At 45.1% G+C, this 22,164-nt stretch overlaps 1 protein-coding gene across 1 annotated transcript in view; it reads left to right on the top strand.

The window, feature by feature from the left end:
* LOC128323732 (desmocollin-2-like) overlaps positions 1-22,164 on the top strand; it is a 49,738-nt gene that overhangs the window by 5,162 nt on the left and 22,412 nt on the right. The window contains exons 2-7 of the mRNA XM_053247391.1: positions 3,394-3,469; positions 5,297-5,499; positions 7,675-7,785; positions 12,621-12,776; positions 15,225-15,369; positions 18,767-18,939. Of these exons, the coding sequence (XP_053103366.1) occupies positions 3,394-3,469; positions 5,297-5,499; positions 7,675-7,785; positions 12,621-12,776; positions 15,225-15,369; positions 18,767-18,939 (864 nt within the window). The remainder of the gene's footprint in view (positions 1-3,393; positions 3,470-5,296; positions 5,500-7,674; positions 7,786-12,620; positions 12,777-15,224; positions 15,370-18,766; positions 18,940-22,164) is intronic.

The raw sequence follows: 22,164 nt of genomic DNA, 5'->3' as shown, positions 1-22,164 counted from the left end.
AAACCCACGTATATAACATGGTTTCCTGTGGGAAAATAAGTTTTCAGGAACCAGTTGTGTCGTAAGTCTGAGGACTTTCCGTACTGGAAAACCTACCTTATTCCATTCTTTTAACTGTACTTCCACAGAAGCTCACATTTCCGTGGCTTCTTCTTTCCTCAGTTTCATTCATGGACAGTTCTCCTTCTGTATTTCATACAGAGACCTTAAAGGCCAAGTTGAAGACAGATAATCCTGGAGAGAATCTATCTATGTGTTCGCTAAGAGTCAACACCGACTTGATGGCACTCAATCAATCAATCAATCATTCAGTTTCATAGACAGTTGTTAACCTCTCCAAAGAAGTAGTTAGTGGTCATTTGAATATACTAGTAAGACACAGTACCTTGCCAGCAAAGTTATCTTGTTAATTTGCTCCCTCAGCAGCTGGCTGTGATCAATTTGCAATACATTTTGTGGATAAAATTGCTTGTATCTGTTCTGACTTGTGTGCTAAGGTTTTTGCAGCACCAAAACTGCATGTTGCCAATACACCATCTGGACTTGATATACTGGATAGTTTTCAGGCTGTGTTGCCCGAGGAGGTGGACAGGCTGCTTGGAAGGCTGAGGCCTACGATGTGCAAGCTTGACCCTTGCCCTTCATGGTTGGTGAAGGCTGCTAGGGAGTGACTGGGTCAATGGGTGGTGAATGCCTCTCTGAATCAGGGGGTGGTGCCCCCTCAGCTGAAGGAGGCAGTCATTAGGCCCCTCCTAAAAAAAGCCTTAATTGAACCCAGATAATTTAAATAAATTTTGACCAGTGTCTAACCTCCCCATCTTGGGCAAGGTGTTGGAGAGTATGGAGCTATCTCAGCTCCAGACAGCAGAGGTGCTCTTACCCCTGAATTTTGTGGCCAAAGTCCAGGGCCTCCACACCCCCTGGGGGTGTGTGTGTGCCACATCTTCTGTCCAGAGTGGTGTGGTTTGTGCCCTCAAGAACCTACGTGTTAAAAAATGATGCTTAACTTGCAGTGGGGGGATTTCAAAGGCCTTTAGGTCCAGGCTCCAAAATTACCTAGGTGCAACTCTGCCAGGCAGTTCTGGATGAATCTGATTACTTACATCCTTTCCAGTCTGAAACTGCCTTGGTCACCCTGGTGGATGACCTATGCCGGGAGATAGACGGTGTAAAGTAAAGTATGCCATTGAGTTGGTGTCAGCTTCTGGTGACCACAGAGCCTTGTGGTTTTTCTTTGGTAGAATACAGGAGGAGTTTACCATTGCCATCTCCCGCACAGTATGAGATGATGCCTTTCAGCATCTTCCTATATCACTGCTGCCTGATATAGGTGTTTCCCATATTCTGGGAAACTCAGCGACCAACAGATTCAATCTGGCAACATCATGCTTGCTATGCAAGTCATTTCCCACTGTGCCATTAGGTGGATAGACAGAGGGAGTGTTATTCTGTTGATTCTCCTGGACCTTTCAGTGACTTTTGATACCATCAACCATGGTATCCTTCTGGTTTGCCTCTCCAGGTTGGGATTTGGGGGCACGGTTATACTCTCCTACCTGGAGAGTCGTACTCAGAAGGTGGTGCTGGGGGATGCCTGCTCCACCCCTTGGTCTTTGGTCTACGGGGTGCCACAGGGATCTGTTCTGTCCCCTGTGCTGTTTAACATCTACATGATACCTCTTGAAGAGGTCATCCATGGCTTCGGCTGTGGTGCCATCAGTACGATGACGACACCCATCTCTACCTATCTTTTGTGTCAGTAGATAACAGGGAGGGAGTGGACAAACCAGTTCTTCAGTCATGGTCATATGCTTCCCTCAAAAACCACAAACAGGAATTCTTAGTGTTGGCTCCACTAAGAATTCGAAATGGTACTTAGTTAATGATGCAAGTTAAGCATCAATGGGACTTCTCAGTACCTGCTGAAGGGAGAAGCCCCACCATCGTATGCACCTTTTATGTTCTGTTCAGTGTTAAATTATTTCTTGAGTGTCCGCAATCATCACCTGCTCTCCAAAGCTTTCTATAGATCCAGCCAGTCACCTGATCTGAACCCTGAAGGCTTCATTTTTTTTTTGTGAGGAAGACATTAATTAGTGTGCTTTCTTCCTCTAAAAAATTGCCTGGCCATCTTCTTTTTAAGAACTTTGCAATAATTGGGAACTGGTTTCCTGGCAGAAGGAAAATCTTATGTTTTCATTAAATGGAAATTTAGAGATGGCTGTTTGAAGCATAACCATGTCCATGGTGCAGTAAGGTATGGATGCTGTTTATACCATTAATCCTTCTTACCGCATATCAAAACCTCATTATGCATTATCAGGCACTATTAGGTTATCATCTACTGTTCAATATTGAGTGAGTCTAGAGATGAGTTGGATGGTGTATACTAGATATTCATTACAATGATTGAAATGATAGATGTTCAACATTCTGTGCATCAGAATGTCAGTATTTAGGGACCTACTGGGGCTGATGTGCAATGCGCAAGGGAGACTATTGGTATTGCCCTGATGGAACAACATGTGACCTGATGAGAACCACTTTAAACAGCCTCTGGGCAGTTGCGCAACACTACTGTACAACTGCCTGGAAGCTGTTTTTAGTTATTCTGCAGCTGTTGTAATGGGCAACGCAATCAAAGCAGCCTTTTATTTTATTTATTTATTTAAAATATTTCTATACCGCCCAAAACTTGAGTCTCTGGGTGGTTTACATCTAACCAATTAACAATTAAAATCATTGAAAACATTTGAAACCCAGTATTAAAAATTTTAAAAATATGAATCGAATTAAAAGCCTGGGTGAATAAATGTGTCTTCAGTGCCTTTTTAAAAGTTGCCAGAGATGGCGAGGCTCTTATTTCAACAGGGAGTGCATTCCAAAGTCCAGGAGCAGCAATGGAAAGGCCTTTTCCCGAGTGGCCGCCAGCCCCACAGATGAACCTCTCCAGATGATCTTAACAGGCGGTGGGGCTCATGGCGAAGAAGACTTTCTCTTAAATACCCAGGGCCTAATCTGTTTAGGGTTTTATAGGTAATAACCAGCACCTTGTATTTTCCCCAGGAACATATGGCAGCCAGTGTAGTTCTTTCGACACAGGAGTAATATGGTCTCTCCTAGGTGACCCAGAGACCAATCTGGCCGCCACATTCTGGACTAACTGCAGTTTCTGGACTACATACAAAAAGGCAGCCCCACATAGAGCGCATTGCAGTAATCCATCTTACAGGTTACCAGCATATGTACTATTGCTTAGGTTGCACAGCAGCCCTAGCAAGACCCTAAACACAGATGTTCCACTATGGAAAATGTCGGCCATTATATTTATGCTGGTTACTTATTGTTTCGTACATAAAACCAAACATTTGATTGTAAATTTTCTTCTTCTAGGTACTTTGTGAAGCTTGCAAGGAAGTAACTTTCAATGTGCCTTCCAAATTAGAGGCAGGGACATTAATTGGCAGAGGTGAGAAACTGCAAGCATACCTTAAAAAATGGCTAGAACTTCTTTTCTGTTATTGCTTTTTGTTCCTTATTGTTGCTGTATTTAAGGTTAAAATTCTAAACACACTTACTAGGGAGTAAGGCCCATCAAGCACCATTGAGTATACTTCTGCATAACTATACACAGGATTGCACTGTTAGGAATCTTAGGTGTGGGGACACACGCAAGTTTATTTCAATACAGTTTCTAAACAAAGGCTGCTTATGAGCAGGTCAGATGTGAACAACAAAACTAATAGATGGTTTTAGGATTTTGTGCCTCATTTTCATAAAAGGCCAGATGTATTATGTATTTAATTGTTCTAGGCCAGAGGTGTCAAACTGCAGCCCTCCTGCAGATGTTGGCCTGCAATTCCCATAATACAATTCCCAAGTTACCCCTGCTAACTTGGCAAAGAGGCACCTTTTAATGTGGTGATTCTCTTTATTTAGCAGGGGGAGAGTAACTGGCCCTCTCCACCCCCAGCACAGTACCTCCAGTGACTGTTGCTGGTGTCTATCTGGTGTGGCTTTTTAGATTGTGAGCCCTTTGGGGACAGGGACCCATCTTATTTATTTATTATTTCTCTGTCTAAACTGCCCTGAACCATTTTTGGAAGGGCGGTATAGAAATCGAATAAATAAATAAATAATCTCTGGCTACTGGTTACTGTGACTGGGGATGATGGGAATTGTAGGCCAAGAAACAGCTGGAGGGCCACAGCTTGACACCTCTGTTCTATGTATTCAGTTAGATGTGTAGCCTTCCCCATCCTAAGGGCTCTGGACGAGTAATATTGGCTTGTCAGACTGGGACTAGAGTGCCAAGTTGCACCCTTTCCTATTTAGCAGATGCTATCTTGCACCACTAGCTTGGATGTTCTGGCCTCCAGATGCTGCAGACTAGAGGGGAAGGCAGTCAGCTGTCACTGGAACCCTTCTCCCAGCTCCTCCTCAGTATCTTCCTGCTTCCTCTTATGTCGGGTCTCTGCAGCTTTGCAGTCCTACAAGAGCTTGTTCTCTCGTAAGGAATTCCCATTCTCCCACAAGGTTGCCCCTCCCCGCGACTGGCGTGGTTGTACCTCTGTTGCTTTGTCAGTGGACTGCTGCTCTTTGAGACATTATTTGATCTTGTGTCAGAGCATGCTGGTTTGATGGAGGTGCAACCACCTCTAAGCGGTTTGCTTTATGGTTGCTTTTCCTAACATAAGAACAGCCCTGCTGGATCAGGCCCAAGGCCCATCTAGTCCAACATCCTGTTTCGCACAGTGGCCCACCAAATGCCACTGGAAGCCACAGGCAGGAGTTGAGGGCATGCCCTTTCTCCTGCTGTTACTCCCCGGCAACTGGTACTCAGAGGCATCCTGCCTTTGAGGCTGGAGGTGGCCTTTAGCCCTCCAACTAGTAGCCGATGATAGACCTCTCCTCCATGAAGTTATCCAAACCCTTCTTAAAGCCATCCTGTTTGGGCTTAGGCAGATTGTCATCTGGGTTGCCCCCAATGAGAAAAAGCGGGTGCTGATATCAGATATTGGATCCATCCTAAGACAATTGTGTCACCTTATACATTATTAGGTACCAATGTACTTGTGGCAGCTCTAGTGCAGTGTCACAAAAGATGGTACTATTTTGGTTCTGCAGTAAACTTACTCTGATATTACAAGCATGTTGATAGCTTCAAATGTTTAGGGTATGACTAGCTAATTATGGTTTCAGGAAGTGAATTTAAGAATGGTGGGGTTTTTTTGCTAGCCATTGTTGAAGCTTGTTGCTTATTTTACCTCATGCTATAATTTGTTTTTCTTAACAGCAAATCTAAAGCAATGCCTTAGGACTGCAGACCTGATCAGTTCAAGTGATCCGGACTTAATTGTTCTTGAAGATGGTTCTGTATATACAACGAATGCAATTTCTTTGCCTTCTGCAGAAAAAACATTTACCATATTGCTTAAGGATTTGCAAGAACATAAAGAAAAGAAAATACATGTGGTTTTACTTTCGCATCCCAAAAAGGTGAGTGACATTCATTTTTATCAAGGTTATATTGAGATAGGTTTTAATTACCTTCATCAGTAGTCAAAATTGCCTCTTAATTTATACAGTCATTTGAATAACTATCATTGGCTGGCATCCTAAGGAAGTATCCACGTGCCAGGAGGACATGTCTGCATTGCGTAGGGCTTCCAGAATACCACAGTGCAGAGGGTGGGGATAGTGATTTTCTCTGATCTCTGCTTCCTCAGGAAATGTCCTGCACCACCTGAAAATATGTCCATGAAGGTAATGCAGCCCTCAGGGACATTTTCAGGTGACACAGGATATTTCCAGAAGAAGCAGAGATCGGAGAAAATCCCACCCCCATGCCCTCACTATGCAGCTAAGAAAGCGCTCTGTAGTACCAGCGCGTATTCCCAGTACATGGACACTTCTCTAATTAAGATGGCCACCAGTAACTTCCTGATTCATATGCAAGTTTATCCAAGGCATTTACCAATTTAATTGCATTGATTTCAGTAGGAACTGTATTTGCCCTATATCTAAGTAATTAGTCTTAGACTGCAGCTAGCTGATCTGGTAACCAAATACCGTCATTGAAAGCAGCACCCATTTGTCTTTTACTCCCTTTGCAATATCCAGTATAACAACATGCTTACTATGTTAGCATGGCGAGGTAATGTCTAATATTACAAAATATGTTACATTATTGAGGAAGGAGGAGGGGGAAGCATTTTTTGTTGTTGCTTTGAGTGGCCTCCTTACTGCACTCATAACATCTAGTCCTGCCCTTAAGATACATGACTTTGGTGGGATGATACCTGCCTTCATCTAAGCTTTCAGTCTTGGACGGGAATGAGGTGTTACAGGAGCTGTAACACCTCATTCCACTGATGTGGGAAGTGTCAGTTTTTCATCTTCTTCTTCAGGCTCTCTTGGCAATACAGTAAAACAGAAACACTTGGAAAAAAATTATATATCTCTCTCTTTCTCCTAGGAGTACAGTTTTATGAATCATTTTTCTTCTCTCTTTTTTTAAAGAGATGGATATGTTGGATACAAGATAAACATATTTTTGGAATGGATATGTTTATCTTGTATTTTGTTTGGTAATAGAACACTTTAAAAAAATGCTTGACTTAAGAGCTCTGAGTCATGAGAGTCCTTGCCTCTGTGACCAGGAGCCAATGAATTGGCGTGTTTGTAGAGAAACTTGCAGCATGGTGATATCATCTCTAGTACTACAAATAAATTTTTATATGGAGGAGAGCGGAAGAGGAGACACAGACTGCTTGTGATGTTAGCCACACAGCTCCTATCATGTCTAGTTTTCATAATAATAAAATATTAAGGCTATTCACACGCGTAGCCTAGCCCAGCCTAAGGCAGCCCAGCGCTGGGATCCACGTGGATTCTGGTGCTGCTCACTCACCTAACCCTGCTTTTAACCCTGGCCTTTAGCCAGGATTAAGTGCATGAGTGCACACTTAAGCCCGGCACTGGAGTCATGTGGGTGCTCAGGCTCCTTGTAGCCTGAGCATGCACAGAGTTGGGCACCTAGAGTGCTCAGCTCCTGAGGAATTTCCCCAACGCACTGCAGAAGCTCGCCTTCCCCACAGACGATCCCTGTAGAGTTGCTGGGTGTGCAGATTGCTCGTCCAGATGGTCTGCAGCTGCCATGGGCAGAGCAGAAATGCGGGGGTCAGGACGCGTCATCCCAGCCCCCCCAAATCCTACAATGCACTGCGCAAGTGTATGGTGCATTGTGGGGACCCCCTGCCTGGTGCTGGCCAGGAGCCTCGCAGTGTCTCAGCCCTGGCTGACACACAAGCAGAGAGAGGCTAACTAGTGGGCTTCTTTGGCAGGTTTGTCACCGAGGTGCCACTAGGAACCATGTGCTCCTGGCAATTCTCATGGGCAGCCAAGCCTTAGTCTAGTCTTGGCTGCTTGTGAGAACAGCCTCTATGCGTTATATCCAAAGAAAGTTAATCTGACTAAGCACCATTGAAATCAATGAGACAAGTTAGTCATTACTACGTTGAATCCCATTACCTTCAATGTGAGTCATGACAAACTTTCTCTGGATATAACCTTCTAGGACAGAGAGAAGAAAGTACCCTCATCAGCCAAATGTACTAGATTGTACAGTACTAGATTGTATTACTGATGTTTGTTTGTGTCTCCTAAACCCAGACACGCAAAATAGGAGAGACTGTTCTGAGACGAAGTAAGCGAAGATGGGCTCCTGTTCCAACCATTATCATGGAAAACTCTCTGGGACCTTTTCCAATGCAAATTCAACAGGTAACCAGATAGATTATGAACAGTTCCTTATGATTTACCTGTAGAATATATGTTCTGTGAACAAGTTCAATGGAAGAAAAGCAATTACCTTAGGAAAGCAACTGTTGGACATAAATGGAAGGAAATCAATTATCTTAGCAAAACTTTGGACATAAATAAAGAACAGCTAGCCTAATATATGGTTTATTATTTATTTATGTATTTATTTTTCAAATATGTAAACTGCGCCAAATTTCCATTTATGGGTCATTCAGTTTAAAAGCAAAGGCAAGTTAAAAAGCTTGGGTGAAAAAAAGAAGTCTTTAGAGACCTTTAGAAAGTTATCAGAGATGGGGAGGCTCTTATTTCAGCAGGAAGTGCATTCCAGAGCCTTGGGGCAGCAATAGAGAAGGCCTGTCCCTGCATAGCCACCAGACGAGCTGGTGGCAAATGCAGACAAACCTCTCAACATGATCTCAATGGGTAGTGAGGCTCATGGCAAAGAAGACGTTCTTTTAAAATATCCAGGGCCTAAACTGTTTAGAGTTTTCAAGGTTATATAACCAGCACCTTGTAGGCAGCCCAACCTAGAGCACATTTCAGTAGTCAAGTCTGGAGGTTACCAGCATATGTACCACTGCTGAGGTCATTTATCCCAAGAAATGGATGCAGCTGGTGTTTTAGCCGAAGCTGATAGAAAGCACCTTTGGCCACTGCCTCAACCTGGGACACCAGGGAGAGGTTTGGATCCAGTAGCACCCCCAGACTGCATACCTGTTCCTTCTGGGGAAGTGTGACCCCATCCAGAACCGGTAGATCAAAATCATCCCCTGAGTTCCAACCCCACACAATAAGTACTTCCGTCTTATCTGGATTCATTCTCAGTTTGTTATCCCTCATCCAGCCCATAACTGCCTCCAGGCAGGCATTTAGGGAGGTTATGCCTTCTCGTTATGATGTTGACATGGAGAAATAGATTAGGTGTCATCAGCATACTGATAACACCCTGCATCAGATTTCCTGATGATCCCTCCCAGTGGCTTCATGTAGATGTTAAAGAGCATTGGAGACAATATGGAGCCCTGGTAGCCACCATATAAAAGTTCAGATTTTGAAGAGCAACAATCTCCAAGGGACACCATATGGAACCCACCACCACCACCCCCCGCTGGCCCCTGTAAACACGAACCCTCTTTGGCTTTTTGGGAAGTGTTGACAGCACTCTGATGTGCTCACCAATTGCATCAATGGTTGTTTTTTTTGGTTGGGGTTGGGTTTTTTTGTATTTTGAGGTTAAAACCTATTTTCATTTCCCCATAACTTAGCCATCAGTGAGGCTGTTCTCATGCATACCATAACACAGGCTAGGGAAGCCCAACCTGGGTTAGGCTGCATGTGAGAACCACTGGGATTAGGCCCGATACTGGTGAGGCAGTGCTGCCTAGAGTGCCCATCTCCTGGGGGAATCCCCCGATGCATCGCATATGTCACACAGTGCATTGTGGGATATCTAGAGGCCGGGACACGTCACCCCAGCCTCTGGCACTCCACACTGTGCCATGCAGCACAGATTGTCTGGGAGCGTGGCCTGTGCTCCAAGCAACAGCGATGCACTAATCTGGGGGGGAAGGTGAGTTCAATCAGCCTTCCCTCCACACCACCCTACCTGCCTGGTTATGTGAACAAACTCAATATGTTTATAGATGGCATACAACAACAACAACAACAACAACAGATTTAACAAAAACAAAAACAACTAGTATCCCCCTGCTTTTTAGGGCAATTGCAAAAGTGTTCTTATAGCACCAGCCAGTTATTGCTTTTCTACTTGCAGTTGCATGTGGAAAGGATGATGACATTTCTTCTACACAGTAGGAGATACTGTGTATTTTTAGGATACAGTATACTGACCCTTCCCCTCCTGTTCCTGCTGTGGTCTGTTTATCTCAACATGCACCTGTAGCGGATTACCATGCCTTTGTCTCAGAGCAAGCACACGTGAGGGAAAGAAAAATGCTGAATCATCCCCTCCATGCTTTCCGAACAAAGGCTTCTCCCCAAAACTTGTGTTTTGGGTGGTATACAAATGTGTTAAATAAAAATGAATAAATAAAACTTTCCTTGATTGATTGGATTGGATTGGATTTCTATACCGCCCTTCCAAAAATGGCTCAGGGCGATTTACACAGAGAAATAACAAATAAATTAGATGGGTCCCTGTTCCCAAAGGGCTCACAATCTAGCAGGGGTTTGTATCCCCAAAACTTTCCTGTAGGCTGCCACCACCACCCACATTATTGACAGAGTTTGACCCCTCCTGGGCTAGGGTGGAATTCCCAGGGAAACTCTCTCCTCTGCTATTGGGAAAGTACAAAAACCTTCCATGTGCAAGCTTACACATGGTGAGAAAACTGGTAGATTTGCCGAATGTAATGAGGCATGTTGCACCAGAGAAAACCCCCTTCCAGACTCCCTTTCCTGAGTCAAAAATCCATTCAGAGAGGCTTTTTAAAATTTCAAAGAACAAAAGAAAAAGAAAAACTTTATTCAAAATACTACAAACTGCTTTGGTCTGAGGCTCTCTCAGCTTTTAGTTACAGATAAAAGAAATACTCAGTAGGTTAAGAATACTTCCAAAAAGCACCCCAGATGATCACCTGTTCCTAGGGAGGCAGTGGATGTCCTGAATCGGGGGCTGGAGGCCGTGATGGGTTGGATGTGGGTTAATAAACTGAGACTGAATCCGGACAAAACAGAGGTAATGTTGGTCAGTAGGAGAGCCAGTTGGGATGAGGAGATTTTACTGGTTCTAGATGGGTTGCACTCCCCTTGAAGGAGCAAGTATGTAGCATGGGGGTATTACTGGACCCAGCTCAGCTTTTGGACATTCAGGTGGAGGCGGTGGCCAGGAGTGCTTTCACATGGCTTCGGCTAGTGCACCAGCTGCGTCACTTTCTCAAGCAGGCAGATCTGGCTACAGTTACCCAGGCCTTAGCCACATCACAGCTGGATTACTATAACACACTCTACATGGGGCTGCCGTTGAAGAATATTTGGAAACTGCAGCTAATGCAAAATGCGGCAGCAAGGGTTTTATCTGGAGCTGCCTGGTGGGATCACATCACACCCATTTTGAAAGAGCTGCACTGGTTACCAGTTTGTTTCCAGGTCCAATTCAAGGTGCTGTTTTTGACCTTTAAAGCCCTTAACGGTTTTGGCCTGGGATACCTGAGGGACCGCCTGCTCCCAAGGGTTGCTGCCCGCTTGATGAGGTCATGTGAGCAGGCTCTGCTCTGAGTGCCAACTATGAGGGAGGCTCAGTTGTTGCTTGCACGCAGGACAGGGCCTTCTCTGTTTCTGCCCCCAGAATCTGGAATGCTCTCCCGGTGGCAATTTGCTCCTCGGTCTCCATCACAGTTTTTAGAAAGCGTGTTAAATCTTGACTTTTTACCCAGGATTTTATATGATTGTCTCTACTTCTGCTTCTTTGTATTTTGTACAGTTTTAATGCTTATATTTCATATCTTTTTAGTCAGATCTGTTTTATATTTTAGCTTAATATTTTAATTGTGTCATTTTTATGTCTTGTTTTTAATTTTTGTGTAAACCGCCTTGGGATTGTTTTAATGAAAGGCGGTATACAAATTTAACAATACATATAAATAAATATTGGGGTGGCACACTTTAAAAATTGTGGTTACCCAGTTGCAAAGAACATGGATGTAAGAAAATACAAAAGTGCCTTTAAACGTTTCTAGAGTCTTTTGCAACACCCTAGCTGGATAGGCTCAGGCTCAGCTTTTCTTAGCTTAATTGCATTACAGGTAAACAACAGAACAGATTCAGAGATATACAGAGCACACGAAAGAAATATAAGTTTCTAATGCAAACTCTGACTAACAACCAGTTACCTAGGCTGGATCCCCCTTTCCTTGAAAACTCACCCAACCCTGATGAGAATCCTGCAATCCTGTCTCTCAAGGATCTGCAGTTCTTTCCGCAGCCAAACTCCATGGGCACATGTCCTGTCTTCACCTCCAGTCTGCTTCCTTCTAACAAAGGGACCTTTTCTTCCTTCTCATTGCTCTCTAGGTCCCACCCACCTCATGAGCTGGTTGGCTGATCCCTGGAGTTCATCAGCCTGTTAGTCAGGACGGGGATCACTTCCAGTTTCCTCTTTAGGGGAGAGGAGGGGCTCGTCAGTGGCTGATCATTACAGCACCTCTTGAAAAAGAGGGAACAGCAGCACTAACAACACTCAGCACGTGTGGTCATTGTGCTGCTGTACTGCTTTATTAAAAATAATATCAAAATTTCCAAATTAAGAAACGTGGGGATTTCAGCAAGGGGAAAGTACAGGTGGACCATAGATGGATGATGAGGTCATGTGAACCCCCTGTAAAGAGTGGATGGATAAAGTGTGACAATCCTAGACTAAAGGCCTTTTTCTGGAAGTGTCAACAAACGAATTAGGCACTAGAGTCACTTCTGCCAGATGCAGTGCCCTAAAAACACAAATTGGACATTAGCCTCCATTAAAACAAAGAGGGTTTTCATGCAAATAAGACTGGTTATGATCACAGTTAAAATGACGTATTTAGAATTATTTTCATGTTAATACCATGAAGAAGTTTAAATGTCCCTATGTCTTCTGTGTTCTACCGCCATTTGAGCTAAATTAAGTATCAAAAAATTAGAGACAAGTTTATAATTTCATTCTGCACGGTAGGCAACCTTGACACTCTATCTGTTGTTGAACTACAACTCCCATCATCCACAGCCACGATTTATAATTATGAGTTCCTTTTAACAATTGTGATGAGTTTCTTTTGTTTCATGTTATTCTTTTTATATAGTTGGTTTCTGATACAGCCGAAAAGTACAACATCACCTATTCCATCGGTGGTCCTGGTGTTGACCAACCACCGCTTAATTATTTTTACATTGAGAGAGAAACTGGAAATCTCTTTGTTACTTGCCCAATAGATCGGGAAGAGTATCCAGAATTTAAGGTATGACTGCTAACTTTACAAACGTTAAAAATGTACAACATGCAATTAAATGCATCACAGTATTTTTAGTTGCTAACATGGTGCACTGCCCATGGAAGAGGGACGCACAGGGGCAGCTTCTGCCCCATCACAGAGCACGTTCTCAGAACAAGCAGCAGGGGAAGCTGTTGTATGCATGCTAAACTGTGAATAATCACTGATGGGTTGCCACTGGCACTGGGAATAATGGTGGTGGTGGCTCAGCAGCAGTTATGCACAACTTAGCAAGCACACAACAGCCCCTGCTGCCACTCACTGAGGCGGGTCTCACGATCAGTGAGATCCGCTTCTAGAGGGTTTGCGGGGAGAGCGGGCTAAGCCTGCTATCCCCTCAGACGATCATTAAGCCCTCCCCGGGCAGCCGGATCAGCTGCCCACATGACTGCTGGCTCTGTCACAGGGCCGGTGGGGGCTTGGGAGTTAGGGGGCAGCGTGGCCCCCAGGAGTTCCAGCATGCTCTGCGCAAGCACACAGAACATGCTGGAGATACCCCTGAGTGGGGAGGCTGCTTTTTAGCCTCCCGGTCGGGTGGGCTCCTCATGAGTTGCTGCGGCGCGGAGCCACGGTGTGGCAACACACGATCCGGAAACCCTGGTTTCCTAGCCCGATTTTTGCTGGTCATGAGAATAGCCTCACTGTGAGGATTGGCTCACAGCTGCGCTGAAGCTGTGTGTGCGTGTCCCTCTTTTATGGGCAACACACCACACTGTATGTGAGCCACTGTTTCTGTTCTCTATGTTTGTATTAAACATTCTGTTTTCTGTGCACGTGTTTTTAACAATGGATCAGCCATGCTTCTTATTGTTCTTGTTGATCACGAATATTTGATACAGGAAATTGCCAGTAATGTATGGTTTTGACAATGGAAAATAATGTATTAGGGATGTGCACGAAATCGGTTTGCCCGGTTTGGATTGAATTCAAACCAGGTTCGAACCAGGAGAGAGTGGTTCGGTTTTGGTTTTGCTCGAACGCCTCTTGGTTCGGTTTGAATTTGAACCGTTTAGAACCGGTTCTACATCTACACTCAGAACACCTAGGAAACAACAAAACCCAATATCCCATGGGTTAGTAACCCATGGGGGTGGTTGGCACCCTCTGTGCACTACACCACCACTCACTCTGGGTCACCCCAGCACCCCACAAGTGGCTTTAAGGTTTTTCTCCATAGGGAAGAATGGAGGTTTGAGCAGCCCCATAACTGCACTTGGGGGGTGCTGGGGTGGCCCAGAGCAAGGATGCCAACCACCCCCATGGGTTGCTAACCCATGGGGTACTGGGTTTTGTTGTTTCTGAGGTGTTCTGAGTGTAGATTCTTTGGTAGCATGAGATTTTCAATGACAAACTATGAATCCACTCTCATTGCTAACCTTAAAGACACATAAACATCAAAAATCACTTAAAAATCAGCCCTTTGCCCAATTCCTTTCAAATAGTTCTGATAGTTTCCTTGCCCCCCTTGGGCACTACCACCCACCACACTCCACTCTAGGACACTCCCCCCGACGTGAAGCTATACATTTGCTGCAATTCTCATTATTCCCTATGAGGAATTCAAAAATACTTTAAAAATCCACTAATTATTGGAGGAGTGTCTGATTGCCTTGGGGTTTTGTGGGTGGTAGGCACCCATGGGTGCCTACCACCTACCCCACTTTTGTGCCCCTACATGCTCCACAATAGGGGATAATGGGCTGGTTCTGGTCCCATTATACCCTATGAGAAAAACAATTGAAAATATTTCAAATATTCATAAAAAACCATAGGGGTGTCTGATTGCTTCGGGGTTTGGGTAGTTGTTGGCACCCATAGGTGCTCCACAATAGGGAATAATGGTCTGGTTCAAGTCCCATTATACCCTATGAGAGAAAAATAAAAATAAATTTCAAAAATTCATTAAAAAGCGTACGAGTGTCCGATTGCTTTGGGGTTGGGGTGGTAGGTACCCATGGGTTCCAGCTACCACCCCACCCATTTTGGGAGGTTATAACAGGTTTTAACCAGTTCGAACAGGTTCGAATCGAACCACCTCCAGTTTGGTTCAAATTCAAACCTGCAGCTCGAACCTGGCGGCTGGTTTGGTTCAAATTCGAACCAGTTTGAGTTTGAACCAGTTCGCACATCCCTATAATGTATCAACAAAAGGCATTCTGAATTTATGCTGATTACACATATGAATGCAGTTAAGTGCTTGAAGCTGCAGACATATGCATACCTAGTTGGGAGTAAGCCCCATTGAACTCAGTGGGACTTACTTTTTGACTAAAACTAATCTGCTGTAGGTATACAACAAACGGTAACCCTAACAGCAATATTCTCTATCCATATGGCATTATCTTATGTATTACAAAGGAAAGCTAATTCCTTATCATAGGTAGCTACTGAAATTATTTTTTCTCTTTTGTACAGATAATATGCTATGCAAGGACATTAGATGGCTATACTCCAGAGATACCACTTATACATGTAATCCGAATAGAGGATGATAATGACAACCCCCCAATTTTTGATCCATTTACATATACTTTTTGCATTACTGAAAACAGCAGAACTGGTAAGCAGATATACAATTTAAGAAATCTCTTCAATTGGTTTTATAAGGTGTTGAGGACTTTAACCTCCTTCTTTGGATCAATGTCTAATGGCTGAGGTTAAGCCTCTGCCACAAAATGGTAAGGAGGAGAGGTCATTCACACAATCATAATCAGTGTTCTGCCCAGGATTGGGAGCTGTGTGTGCTCCCAATTTTCGGTTGTGTGGAAGCAAGGAAGGAGGAAAACCTAGGTAGAAGTGATTGTGTGGAAGCAAGGTAAGAGGAAAAGCTACTCAGGTTTTCTTCCTACCTTGCTTCCACACAGCCAAAAATTGGGAGCACACACAGCTCCCAAACCTGGGTAGAACTTTTACCCAGGTTCTCTTCGACCCAGAAGAGAATGAGCGTCTTCTCATGAGCAGTGAGAAGGGCTTCAGAGCAGGCTCCAGGAAAGGGGGGTTAAACCTACCTTCCCTGCAGACGGTCCATCCGGCGTTCCTGGGCACGTTCCCCACACACCCAGATGATTCCCTGCACTCCCCGGCAGCAGGGAGGGCCGGGGGCTGGGATGTGTTGTCTCGTCCACCGGAAATAATTAATAAATAAATGTCTGCTAATCATGCAATATCTTATCTCTAGCCTTTTAGGTTGGAAAGATGATTGTGAGACTACGGATAAACCTTCTTATCCTTTTCTGTTAGTTGGCCTAGAATATTTACAGATTTGAAGTGTCATTCAATCTAGGAAGATTATACCTCCTAATGGAAAAAACAAGTAGAGCCAGCATAGCGTAGTGGTTAGAATGTTGAACTAGGACCGGGAAGACCCGAGTTCGAATCCCCATTCAACCATGAAACTCACCGGGTAACTCTGGGCCAGTCATGTATCTCTCAGCCTAACCTACCTCACAGGGTTGTTGGTGAGGATAAAAATAACCATGTACACTGCTCTGAGCTCTGAATAAATAAATAATCATGATGCAGTGCTCAAGTACACAGTGCATCATGGATCCCCTCTCCCCTCCCCGTGTTCCCCACAGTCTGGCAGCCACGGCTGCCAGACAATCAGAAGAACAGGGTTAAGAGAGTGCTTGCTCCCTTAATCTCATTTTCAAGCGTGGCTAGTTAGGTGGGTTTGCTGCCATGGTGCCTCCAGGATCGGCCCGATTCTGGCAGTTCACATGCATGTGCAAAACCAGGCTGGGCTCCCTTCACCCAGTTTTGCATGCATGTGTGAATAGCCTCAACTTCTACCTAGAACTTCTATCCAGGTTTACGTCCTACCTTGCTGCCACACAACCAAAAACTGGGAGCACACACAGCTCCCAAACCTGGGTAGAACATAGTTTTTGATTGTGTGAATGATCTTGGAGTTTATTCCCTACATGTTATTGATTCTAAGAACCTGTTGTGATAGTTGTGAATTTAACTGTGGCTTGTGAAGCCATAAAGAAGCGTTATAGCAATAGCAATAGCACTTACATTTATATACTGCTCCATAGCCGGAGCTCTCTAAGCGGTTTACAATGATTTAGCATATTGCCCCCCAACATTCTGGGTACTCATTTTACCGACCTCGGAAGGATGGAAGGCTGAGTCAACCTTGAGCCCCTGGTCAGGATCGAACTTGTAACCTTCTGGTTACAGGGCGGCAGTTTTTACCACTGTGCCACCAGTTATGCAATGGTTGTCAAAAAGGAATGCCTGGCATGGAGTGTTGTCAAGAAGATCTGGGCTGCAATGCATATGGTTGCATGACAGAATGCCCAAAATAATGCTTCACTGACAACAGCAATCATGTGAACTCCTACAGAGGGCAGTTTTTAAATCACCACTGGCTGATCATTCTCCTCTCAGCATGGATGGGGAGCAAGTGATTCTGAGATCACAAGTAGAAATTAATCAACATTTTGTCAGACTCTCAGGGGACAAGGTGGGCTCCCAGCCCTTCTTAAACTCCAGACTAACTGGAGCAACCCCAAAAAGGTCAGCTTCAGGGACAGCCAGGGGAGGAGATTAGCTTGTCACCTGAGTCCTACTTCTGGCGTGCTGCATTCAGCCATTTCCCTCTCCTAGAGAACTCCTGGCTCCCATACTCAGAAGCAGCCCCCCATCATCAGCTGCCTTGTCTTTAAATACCCCCGTGCAGAGCTGACAGGGCTTAAAGCCTACTTCCAGCCCCGCCCCCTTCCTGACCTTGCTTCCTGTTTCCTGCCACACCCAACCTAGCTGTCTCCTGTAGCTCTCACTACCTTGACCTCTCAACCCCACTGGAATCCGATCAGCCTGGGCCCTTCTCATCCCCCCTGCCCCCCAAAGGGGATGAAAACCTCAGAGGAGGGATGCCACGCTCTTCTCCAGCCTCCACAGGGCCACCCAAGTGACCAGGTAACATGGCATCCTGACACATAGATGGATCAAAAGAAGATGTATTATATGAAGCCTGCTTATTTGGTTTGATGGAATGCTGTAACAACTCCCCCACAACACAAAACCAGCTTTTTCGCAATTTAAAAAACTCGCTTTGCTTGGTGTCTCTTTAATGTAAAATCTGTAATTATATTCCATATACATGTAATTAACTGAAAGCTTAGAATTTTAACACTGTGTTAGTGTTGAAAGGTGCCATATAATCCCACCACCACCCACAAGCCAGTGCGGTATATTTGAGTTACTGGCTTGTGGGTTGGGGGAGTAGTTGGCACATGGGGTGCCACTAATTTCCTCCCACCCACAAGGCAGTGGGCTACTCAGTTTAGGAAGTTTTGTTTAGATTCTTTGGTGTGTAATGAATACTCATAGGGATCCATTATGAGGAAAAGTCATTACACACCAAAGAGTCTAAACACTTCAAAAATAGTGACTGCACATTTTGCTCCATAACTCCACTTCTACGAGGGTTAGGGCTTAGCTTTGTTTCTTCTTTCTTTCTTTCTTTTTTTTATGAAACATGGGGATCCAGGTTATGGTTAAGGATGCTTTGAATCCCCACTATTCCCTATGACAGAAATATATAAAATCACTAAAAGCAAACAAACAAAAATCATAAAAATTCAACCGAATGTACCCCACCGTCTTGAAATTTGGATGCTAGGTGGCACCCATGAGGCCCTACTCACCACCCCAATTTGGTGCCCTCTGTACCTTTAAAAGTGGGCAAAATTGACTTTAATCCAAATCAAATTGAATCCAACTCGAATTGATTTTGATCAGATTCGGGTTTGCAGATTCGAGTCTGAATCGAATCTGGTGATTCAATTCAACCTCAAATCGAGTCATACAAATTGATTCATGAACATCCCTAATGTGTACATGGGTTTTGTATAAGCAGTGTTTTTGGTCTAGAGCTCAAATAACATACTGGACAGCATGCTGTAATGGAATGCTAAACATGTAACACAGATCATTTCTACATACAGGAACCATAATTGGACAAGTGACTGCAACGGACAGAGATGAACCTGGTACACTACACACTAAACTGAAATACCGAATTGTGACCTATGAGCCCATGCCTTTTAAAGGTGGCAACTTGTTTAATATAGATCAAGATACCGGTTCTATTACTGTGGTACTCAACCTAGACAGAGAGGTAACTTTGATTGAAAGTTGAATTGTATTTGTTATATTATTATTATTAGTGCAATACTCATCCGTAAGATGGAATAGTGGGGAGAATGGCCCTGTGAATGGGGGGGGGGGGGGAACCCAGAGGAATTTCCTCTGCAACTTTAAAAAAAGAAGAAGCTGCTAGCTGCTGTAAATGTGGTCTGCAAAGCCCTACCTCTTCACCCTAGTGGCTTTTCCTCAGTGCAATTTCAGCCCATTCAGTGCAGTTCTAGCCCTTTCAGTCAAGAGATGTATCTGCTTGCAAAGGCTGGCTTTACATTTAAAGAGTGTGTCATGTGTAGCAGTTGGGAATCTCTGAGTCACTGCTGCTGAGTGATGAGGGGAAGGCTGGTCTTTCCTTATGACACTAAAAACCAGGCATGCCAGCGGTGGCTGGTGTGGGCTCCACCAGGGGCTGTGGCGGGAGGCACCTTTAAATGGACATCACCAGGTGCTTACCTCACCTGCTGCAGAGGATCGGCTCCACCACTCAGCTGGCCTCCACACAAGAGCAGAGACCATTTGCTGGCCATGCAAATAGCCTCCACAAGCTGAGTGGCAGAGCCAATCCTCCACCACAGTGGGTGCTGGGTGGTGCGCTGCTGCTCAAAACAGCGGCGGGAGGAGAAGTAAGCACCTGGTGAGTTAAAGGTGCCTCCTGCCGCCCCTCCGGCAGCGCCTGCACCAGCCGCTGCTGAGGCATGCCACTGCCCCCTTGCTCATCCTGCAAGGGCAGCAACCTAGAACCTGCAAAAGGAGAAGAGCCATGTTAGGGAAGTGCACGGAACCAATTAGCGCTCCATTCTAGGAGCGCTGAACTGGTTCTGTGGACTGGCATTTGAGCCGGTTTGGAGGGTGTGTGTATGTGTGTGTGGTGGGGTGTTCTGTAAGGGGCAGGGGAGGTGCTGCCTACCTGCCAACTCACTTTCGCCCCGCCGGTGCTCTCATAAAAAACAGGCGTGTGGGACTGCTGCGTCCCTCCCTGCACCCCGATCAGCATTGCCACAGAAGTGGATTCACAAGGGGTCCTCAGTCCAGTACTCTTCAGTATTTGTATCAGTGACTTAAAGGAAGGAAGGGAGAGAATTCTCATCCGATTTTCAGACTACGACACATGCAGACTTGGCTTCGTAGTAGCACATGTGAAAAGGATTTTGGGATTGCAGTTGATTACAAGATGAACACGAGTCAGCAATGTGATGCACCTGAAAAAAAGACTAATGCTTTTTTAGGCTGCATTAGCAGAACTAGAGTTTCCATGGCATGAGTAGTAGTAGTTCCACTTATTCCACACTAGTCAGGCCTCATTTAGAATACTGGGTCCAGTTCTAGGAGCTACACTTTAAGAAGAATTAAACAACTTAGAATGGGTTCAGAGATAGGCTTAATAAATGGTCAGGGATCTGAAAAACAAGTCTTCTGAGAAAGATTGAAGGAACCTGATATATTTAGTGAGTTGGTGGTGAAGAAGAGAAGATTCAGGAAGACGTGATAGTACTCTTCAAATACTTAAAGGGCTGTCACACGGGACAGGGCAGAAGACGTTCTCTGCTGCTGCAGAGGGCAGGACTTGATTAATGGGCTTAAGTTACAGGACAGTAGATTTCAGGTGAATATTAGGAGAAAGGTTTTAATGGTAAGGGCGGTCTGACAATGGAGCCAATTACTTATGGGTGAACAGACTCTTTCTTGCTGGAGTTCTTCAAGACAAGGACAGGCAGCCTTCTGTTTGGGATGCTGTAGCATTGGGTTTCCTGTAGTGAGCAGGAGATTGGACTTGATAGCCTACATAGCCCTGTTCAATGAGGTCATTCACACAATCAAAAAATGTGTTCTACCTGGGTTTGGGAGCTGTGTTTGATTTTTAGAGCTGTGGGAACTGTGGTGATTCCCCCCCCCACCCGGTTTTGCTCATCTTTAAGCTTCCCCCCATAGGAAATAATGGGGAATTTCAAAAGCCCCATAACTCCACTTGGAGGGCACCTGGGTGGCCCAGAAGAGGTTGTGGTGTAGTGCACCTACAGTGCCAACCACCCCCAAAACGACAAGCCCATGGGGCACTGGGTTGTGTTGTTTTCAATGTCTAAGGTGTTCTGAGAGTAGAGTCTCTGGTAGGAAATGAGAGAATCCACTCTCATTTCCTACCAGAGCACCACCACCAGCGGTGGTTAGCAAGTGACAGTGAGAATCAGATGAGGAGGCTCTACACATGAACAGGCTCTACACACGATCAATGTCTGGAGCCTAACCAGGCTCGGTGGGGAGAGCGGGCTTAGCAGCGTGGTGTAGTGGTTAGAGTGCTGGACTAGGACCGGGAGACCCGAGTTCAAATCCTCATTCAGCCATGATACTAGCTGGGTCACTCTGGGCCAGTCACTTCTCTCTCAGCCTAACCTACTTCATAGGGTTGTTGTGAAAGAGAAACTTAAGTATGTAGTACATCGCTCTGGGCTCCTTGGAGGAAGCGTGGGATATAAATGTAACAATAATAATAATAATAATAATAATAATAATAATAGCCTGGTCTCTGTAAACACGAGCAGAGATCCATCCCTGGGTGGCCGGATCGGCCACCCACACGACTACTGGCTCCGTCCAGTAGTGGTGCACCTATCTCCCGGAGCCAGTAGGGGCGGCGGGGATTTTGGAAGTCCCAGGATGCCCCGTGTGAGTCCTGGGGAGACCCTCCAAGGCCAGGAAGCTTGTTGTAGCCTCCCAGTCAGGGGTCTACTCATGTTTCACTACACTGCGGGAGCCGTGCCGCGGTGGCACATGATCAACTAGATGGGGTTAACAGAGCGCTCGCTCTGATAACCTTGTTTAAGGGGAGGGGTATTTTGTGCGACTTGCTGCCGGGAGCAATGTGGCTCCCGTGGCAGCACACAACCAGGAGGGACTGGGCTAGGCTCCCGTAGCCTGGTTCCTCCTGGTCGTAAGAATAGCCTCGAGCAGTGGTATGGTATGGGTTGAGTCGAGCCAAGACTAATAGCAGTGCAATGAGCTAGCACAGTTTCATTACCGGTAGGACCTGCTGAGTTCTCTTCTTATATCTGACTTTGCCCTGAGTCACTATTCTGTACCTGATCATCATTTCCTCTTCTTACGTTTCAGACCCATAGTGCCTGAATAAGCTCTTCCATCAAAAATAAGAGTTAAGGCCGGGTGTTTTGCAAAGATCTTCCTCTCTGTGAGCAAATGTTTGCCTAAG

This window comes from Hemicordylus capensis, chromosome 4 (genome assembly GCF_027244095.1).
Source record: "Hemicordylus capensis ecotype Gifberg chromosome 4, rHemCap1.1.pri, whole genome shotgun sequence".
Taxonomy (NCBI): domain Eukaryota; kingdom Metazoa; phylum Chordata; class Lepidosauria; order Squamata; family Cordylidae; genus Hemicordylus; species Hemicordylus capensis.
Note: the sequence above shows the minus strand (reverse complement) of the source record. Positions and strands in the feature narration are given on the sequence as shown.